Here is an 8,648-nt window from a genome sequence, read left to right on the forward strand (position 1 = left end):
TTTGTTGCTCAGGGGGAGTTTAGTAGCCTTGTATGTTGATTACGTAAGTCACTCTATGGTCTGAAACAGTCTTTGCAAGCTTGGTTTGGGAAGTTTCAACACTGTAATTTTATCACTCCGTAATTTATCGGCATTATGCATCAAATTCAGTATTTCATGAGAAGACCAAGCACATTGAGATTGATTGTCAATTTTGTGAAGTCGAGTGATCAACTTGCAGATATCTCACTAAGCCCCTCATCGGTTATTAGAATAGGAATAGGTTTATACAATCCTATTAGAATAGGAATAGGTTTATACAATCCTATTAGAATAGGAATAGGTTTATACAATCCTATTAGAATAGGAATAGGTTTATACAATCCTATTAGAATAGGAATAGGTTTATACAATCCTATTAGAATAGGAATAGGTTTATACAATCCTATTAGAATAGGAATAGATTTATACAATTCTATTAGAGTAGGAATAGTAATAGAAATAGGAATACTAAATAGTATCCTACTTGGTAAATGATTGTATTCTAGGGTCTATAAATAGGGTCTCAATGTAATAATGTAGATACAACAACAATTCAATAATATTATTTTCCTATATTTCTCACAACAAAGAAATAATATCTCCTTTATTGCTTCTAATTAATATAAACTATAGGTTCAATTCTATCATATTGACACCACATCTACATGATTCTACCATATATACACAATATACTTAACATTGTCCTTTAAGATGGTGCATACAAGTCATACGTATCAAGCTTCTTATAAATGCAACTAATTTGGGGACCAGTAAGGTATTTGGTGAAAATATCCTCAAGTTGATCATTTGATTTCAAGTTTTGTGAGAATATCTCTTAAGTTGATGCCATATGCAAGCAACTTGATCATCCACACAATCTGATTGATTTGTCTAAACTTCAATCCTTTGATCAACTATTTGATCCAAACTAGTTTGCAAGTTGCCAATTACCGCGCTCAGCTCAGCAGTCTAGCAGGTTCATTTTATCCACATGAGTCGAATCCCACTTTTCCCAGGCACTTAAGGCATCTCCAACCCGAACACCAAATTTGGTCATCACTATTTTTGGTGTAATCAACTCCAACCCACTGCATCAAATTTTACACCAAAAAAGAATATTTTTCTTTCTTCATTATTATATTACTAGGTAAATTATCCGTGTTTTGCACGGGATTGAACTATTTTATTAAGCTTACATATGATCATTCGGTAACATTCGTATTTTCAATACATACACTATATTGTCAAGAACATAATAACTAATTTTTTATCTCAGAATAGTCATTACTATTGCTTAGGTTTCATATCACCGGCCCCAACTTATTTGGAATTGAACCATAGCTATTGTTATGGTTATAGTATGCAGTTACAAAGAATTAATGCAATTATCAACCAAGCAGTAGGTGACATCTGAATGGAACGGTTAACAACTGGATATTCTAAACCAAAATTTTGACACATAACATATTAAAATCTTACATCATAGTTTTGTAAGCACTTGAACTCACAAATATCCACAAATAATAATAAAGATGACCTTACTTTCCTAACAATCAAGAGAAAAAGGTATGTTGCTCAACATATATTTCAAAAAGATAGTCTGTCGAGCCGTATCCAAGTTTACATTTGACAAATTAAAATTGAAAGAAGCTAAAAGAAAGAGTTATTACTTCATTATAAAAAAACAAAAAACTTAATCAAAAGAAAGAGTTATCACTACAACAAAAATTATCTTTAACGGCAATTAATAGCTTAATTGTCTCTAAATATGAATTTTCAGAGGCGATTGGTACTCTCTATATATGTCCCTAAAGTCTATAGCAACATTCAATGTAATGACAATTAATTAATGTCGGTAAAGGCTCTAGCACTCTTTGTTAATGTACATATTTATTGCCGGTAAAAATTATTTTTGTTATAGTGTATTTTGGAAATTTGTTAGTTTCAAGAAATTTTAAATCTCTTATTATGCCCAAAAAGAAGAGACAGAGAAATATGACAAATTAGTTAACTTGCGATAAAAGTAGTGGACTAATTGTCTCTATACTAATACTCTAGGAAGAGTGCAATGACATACAAAATGTTTGTACCTAAGAAAAAACAATCAAAATAATATACTAACTCTGGCAACCAAGAGAGCGATCTGTTTGGTTCTTTTAACAAACTTCTTCTTTGGTTCCATATTAGTTATCACAGATTTGTTGTTGTGTGCTATCAAATATAGCACAACCCACAAGCAATTTTCCCAAAAAGTATATGAAGAAACCTTTAGAAAGGGACAAAAGAGAAGATAAATTTTCAATCATCCTCACAGGAATTTTTAATAGAGTTAAAAAAAGTCACCAAAATAGCAAAAAGAAATTGCAATATACATGAATCACTATGACTTACAGTAAAAGATTAAGTTTCATGAAATAGGAGGAAGAAAACTTTGAGGAATGAAACACACTTCATAAGAAGCTTGAATAATGTATTTGAATTCGACTCCCCAATAGCAAAAAAAAACTGCAAATAATAGTGGAAAAAATAAAAGTTTTGTTTATTAAAGAACAAAATGTAATGAATTCAACCATTTCAGCAGCGTTTTGAGTTTTGGACTGAGAGGTGCAAGAGTAGTAATATCGCGTTGCAATTAAAATCACTTTTCTTTGTTTATATGAAGAAACTTGTAGAAAGGGACCAAAGAGAAGATCAATTTTAAATCATCCTTGCTGAAATTTTTAACATAGTTTTAAAAAAGTCACCAAAATAGCAAAAAGAAATTGTTATAGTTACATGAATCACTATGATTTATAGTAAATATTAAGCTTCATGAAATAGGAGGAAAAAAACTTTGAGGAATGAAACAAACTTCATAAGAAGCTTAATTCATGTATTTGAATTCGACTACCCTATAGTGGAAAAAACCTACAAATAATAGTGGCAGGAAATCCCTCTATTATATACAACAAAGGGTAGTGTGAACAAATGTTTATTGTGTCTTATCGAAAAGGTCACAACTCTTTGGAAAAGTTATAACCTTTCAGAAATGTCACAAACTTTCATAATAGTCACAACTCTTCATAAAAGCCACAATTCTTCATAAAAGTCACAACTTTTCATAAAAGTTACAACTTTTCGTAAAAGTCACAACTATTCATAAAAGTTGCAACTTTTCTAAAATTCACAACTTTTCGTAAAAGTCACAACTATTCATGAAAGGCGCAACTTTTCTAAAATTCACAACTTCATAATTTTTTAAATAATATAAATTGCTAGCAAATATTATACATAATAATGGATAATACAAATAAAAGTGAAATCGTTAATGAAATACAATTAAATAAACATTACATAATTTTTTTTTTGATGCAGATTGAAGTCGTACAACCAAATCTTTACTTGAAAAAACAAACTTAATATGAGTAAGTATAATTAGAATTATTTTGCTGGTGAGTTTGAGAGTTGGTTAGAAGTAGTAACACCATGTAATATTGTCTTGTAAATATTTATATAGCATTTCAAAATTGGAATTTAAATTATAAAAATATATATTTAAAAAAAAAGGATTGGCCGACAGCCCACATAGTGATGGGTTGGGCTGGTTAACATAAACTGATAAATAATGAAGCTAGTTAACTAAAATAGAAAAAACAATAATAGTGCGGACTTGTGGTAATGCCTTGTGCTTGTATTGATCCATATATCTAAGGTATGTTAACATTGTAAAGTATCAAAAGAATACTATAAGACCATCTCCAACCCAACACCAAATCCTAAATTTGGTGTTTTGAGCTCCAACCCACACCAATTTTTACACCAAATTTGGTGTGTGAATAGTGTTACACCAAATTTGGTGTAACACTATTCACACACCAAATTTGGTGTAAAAATTGGTGTGGGTTGGAGCTCAAAACACCAAATTTAGGATTTGGTGTTGGGTTGGAGATGGTCTTATAGTATTCTTTTGATACTTTACAATGTTAACATACCTTAGATATATGGATCAATACAAGCACAAGGCATTACCACAAGTCCGCACTATTATTGTTTTTTCTATTTTAGTTAACTAGCTTCATTATTTATCAGTTTATGTTAACCAGCCCAACCCATCACTATGTGGGCTGTCGGCCAATCCTTTTTTTTTAAATATATATTTTTATAATTTAAATTCCAATTTTGAAATGCTATATAAATATTTACAAGACAATATTACATGGTGTTACTACTTCTAACCAACTCTCAAACTCACCAGCAAAATAATTCTAATTATACTTACTCATATTAAGTTTGTTTTTTCAAGTAAAGATTTGGTTGTACGACTTCAATCTGAAAATCACTGATCCTTTACAAATACTTCGGGTACACCATACAAGAAAATGATCTTGTCGGACATAAAGTTTTTGCGAAATTAAATAACTTTCGACTTGATACCATTCGAAAATTTAGGATTTTGTGTTTTTGTTATTTACATATTTTATAAACTTAAGTTTGTATTTTAATTTTAATACTTGGGTTTTGGACTTTGTAATATCAATAAATGATGGTTTAAATAGACTTTGAGTTTGGACTCCTCTTGTTATTTTGAAAACCTGGCTTTTTCTCAATTATTTATTCTTTATTTATCCAATGGGACGGCCTAGTCCACCTCGCTCAAGCCTCGCGAGCTACTGGGATTACTTTGGCCGGGCTAAGAAAATGTGCTCTTAAATTGGATCCAGAAATCACAATCCAACCATATTAAATCACGGGTTGAGCTGGGCCGGCCCAACGAGCCTAGCCTATATTGAGTGCTCTTTACTTTCATCTTGTACCTCGCATAAAATAATACATAATTTTCTCATAACTTATACATGTATTAGTTATGTGTAAAAGAAAAGCATGAGCCAGGCATTGTATTAGCAAGGCAGTATTTTATGTGGAAAATAGAAAACACCAAACAAAAGTTGTATAACTTATGCTAAATTCTATGTGGAGAATATTTTTTCCATTTTTGTAACCAAACAATGTATAAAAGTTATGCTAGTTTTAATACATTAGTAACTCATCTCTAATCAACAACCAAACGACCTGAGTGATTAAGGGGAGAGCTGATCGTGTTAATTGACTAGCATGATTATAACAGATATTGTCTTTCCCGTAATTAGTTACAGGTTTTATCGTATAACTACCCCTTCTCATGGGATGTAAAAATATAAAGAAGCCTTCTCTTCTTTCTCAAATTCTTCAGCTTTATTCTTGTATCATTTAAAGCATTTCCACTTTCCATTTTGTTTCAGATTTGTTGTACAAAGCCAATATTAATACTGGAAGTGTGTTGGAATATGCCCTTGCTTTTACAAGTGCTGCATTAGATAAATACTGCAGTAAATGGAGTGCAGCCCCAAAGACGGGTTTTATTGATATTACTACTTCAAAGGACTTCTACCGGATTTTCAGTGGACTTCAAATCGTAAGATACAATAGTTCATTTGCTTCATTTATTTTATAAAATTTCATTGCACTTATAATTGCCTATTTTAATTGGTTTTGAACACTGATGATATCTCAATATAGCAAATTGTTGTGCACACGTCATGTTGGTCTCTGGTTACAAATTTACCTGATTAATACATCAGCAAGAACTATCAGTTGGACTGTCATGGTTTATGTTGAATCCCTGCAACTTATTACAACTTATTACCTGTAGCTTTTTCTGATTGAGAAAAGAATACCTCTGTCCCTTTTGTTTGACCTTTTTCCTACTTTCGTCTAATAGAGAGTCAAGTGTTTAGTGTTAGAGTAGAGTGTCAGAAGAATTGTGTTCTTATGTTATATGAACTTGTTTAGTAATCTGATAGTCAGAGATAATGGAATTATCTTTGGTGTAAACTGTTGATCTGATTTTGTTGTCAACCATAGGAATACCTGGAGGAATCTGTTCAGCTACAATCCAACACTTACGAAATGTTGGGCGATTCAGTTGCCTGGGGTGGATGTACAATAATCTACCTGCTTGGGCAACAATTGCATTTTGAATTGTTTGATTTTTCCCATCAAGTCCTCAATGTTGCTGAGGTGGAGTCTGTAGCAATATCGCCAACACAGAAGAATCCTAATTTCCTCCAGGTATGATTTGCAAATTAACCAATTAAATAATGTTTTGAGTTATTTTGAACATGTAGAACTGCATCTGTAAGAATCAAAACTCTACTGCATGTTCTCCTCTTCATGATGGTTTATATTTAATTTAACTAAAATCATTGGAAATAGTGTCAATTTTTTTTTTTGTTGTGACAACTTACTTGGAGCACAATCATTCCACTCACTGCTTTCTTTCTATCTCTCTCTCTCTCTCTCTCTCTCTCTCTATATATATATATATATAGTATATTTAATTAATGGCTGATTCAGTATAGGTACCCAACTTCTTATTTCGTATAGCCATCTCTCCTACATAATGTTAATGACCCCAAAACTGAGTGAATTGCGAAGGTGAACCGGGAGCACATATTGTGTTTTCTATTTTATGCCTTTCCGCAGCTATCTGTCATTGGGAACTGGGAGTTGGGCTTTTTGGTGATATGCTGAAAGACATTTAAATGGGTTTTCTGCATCATGCTTTTGTCACGATCCATTTTGCCTAAGCCATGATGATACCTAACCCCTTGTTAGGCGAACCCATTATCATGCAAAGTCCATTTGCAGTTATGAAAAGACAGTATTAAGCTTTGAAAGCAGATATTTAACCAAAGCAGAGTTATAAAGTCAAACGTGCGGAAATAAAATAAACACCCCCCAAGAAATGGTGGTACAAGTCATGAGCGTCTAAAAAGAGTAAATACAGTTGAACCTAGAATCTGTGTGCTTTGATATCTTGTGAAAATATCAGAGCATACAACTCTAAGCCTAAGAGGAATTGGTATAATAGCCAAGGTCTTTATAAACCCTTATGGAAGTCCTACACAACTCATATGAAACCACTATATAACTCAACAGTTCCAGGACCTTATCTGTGATCTGGATATATTTTAAGCAATCACTATAGGAAGGTTGGTAAACCTAGCAAATGAGATTAAGCAGAATCAAAAATCTTAAGAAAGATATCATGTGTTTGTTAAAGGGGTGCAATTATGCTCCTGAAAGTTTTATATAAGATCTATAAACAACAATGCTTTAATCCTGAACTAGTAGTGGCCCCTGGGCCTTCTGCTCTTCGAACGTAAAAGGTGGCCAAGCCAAACGGGCGTATGGCCTTGCCTTGCCATTTGACCTCTTTTCCCGTGTGACTAGGAATGCTCAGTGACAACCTCTCAATTGTCACCGCCTGGCCTCTCTTGCTACCACGGTAGCACCTAGTGTGGTCAGCACCAATCGTGTTCGGGCAACGAAGCTTACACTCATTCACATTGGTTCATCCTGCTATGCCCTGGGCCTTTTGCTCTTCTAACGTAAAAGGTGGCCGGCCATTCGTCAAGGCCCAGGAATCCGCTGGACATCTCAGCGGCGGGATCTAGGCATATGAATCTTCTATGTGTATTCCACTCTATTTGCCTGATTCATTCCAATGCTGAATAATCTGTCTTTTAAGATGAATTTGGGGGTTTCTAAAATTAGTACTTTAGACCTCACATATGTAAATCTCTAACCAAACTAAAAAGACTACCAACAAGTACCAGATCCTAGTCCCAACTAATTCATATTGCTTACTTCGACAACTAATGGACATTTCACATCCTCTTCAGTTCTCTTTTATCGCTATTGTTTACTCTCAGTTTGATAAGTAGAATATCATATATTTGACATCCAACATCACTTTCTATCTTCAGGGTATTGAAGGTTTGCTGGAAGCTATGAAGAAAGCAAGGAGGCTAAACAACCATGTGTTTTCAATGTTGAAAGCACGCTGTCCATTGGAAGATAAACAGGCTTGTGCCATCAAACAAAGTGGTGCACCGCTGCATCGGATAAAATTTGAGAATACTGTGTCCGCTTTTGAAACATTGCCACAGAAAGGTGCCTGAGGTCTGCTTCCATTTTCATTGCAGGAGCTTGCATGTATGACCCTTGTTATTGTGTATGTAATATATGTTTATTGATGTACTTATTGCTCTGAGAATGAAGATGCTACTTGTTGGGTGATGGTATAGATATAGATATTGTAAAATTAAGAACTGAACATCTAATGATCCAATCAACAGATAATAGAGAAAGAGCAGCATATGACTGTCAGATTCGTCAATCTGCCACTTGTTTCTCTTTCAGCTGTTAATGTTTTCCACAGCTTGATGGATAATTTGATAGGCCAATGATTCTTTTTCATGTTTTAATGTTTGGGAAAATGCCCAAGAAGATGAATGAATTTCTGAGGTGCGTGAATGCACAAATGATAATTGATTTGAATTCATAGGAAAAGAGAACCTTCATTTCCTACGAATTGTGTCCAAATTAACTTTGTTTTTTACATAAATCTGTAAATGTGAATGCATTGTGTCATCAACCATTATATATCGGATACCATTGATACAATTTAGGGAGAATTACATCTCAAAACTAGCTATTGAGATCAGAGAACCCAAAACTATATAAATTCCACATCAATATCGATAAGGGACTCAAGTCTCATACTTTGCAACGGACTGTAACAAATAACCTCTTCCACTTCCATT

General features: G+C 33.3%; 1 protein-coding gene across 4 annotated transcripts in view; it reads left to right on the forward strand.

Annotated features, from left to right (window-relative positions):
- The window catches only part of LOC102583093 (protein PIR), a 57,866-nt gene extending 49,529 nt beyond the window's left edge, over positions 1-8,337 (forward strand). For all 4 annotated transcript variants that reach the window (XM_006351805.2, XM_006351807.2, XM_006351806.2 and 1 more), the window contains 3 exons: positions 5,280-5,452; positions 5,902-6,108; positions 7,809-8,337. In XM_006351805.2, the coding sequence (XP_006351867.1) occupies positions 5,280-5,452; positions 5,902-6,108; positions 7,809-8,003 (575 nt within the window). In that variant the 3' untranslated portion in view covers positions 8,004-8,337. The remainder of the gene's footprint in view (positions 1-5,279; positions 5,453-5,901; positions 6,109-7,808) is intronic.
- The last annotated feature ends 311 nt before the right edge of the window (positions 8,338-8,648 follow it).

This window comes from Solanum tuberosum, unplaced genomic scaffold, assembly GCF_000226075.1.
Source record: "Solanum tuberosum cultivar DM 1-3 516 R44 unplaced genomic scaffold, SolTub_3.0 scf00134, whole genome shotgun sequence".
NCBI lineage: Eukaryota > Viridiplantae > Streptophyta > Magnoliopsida > Solanales > Solanaceae > Solanum > Solanum tuberosum.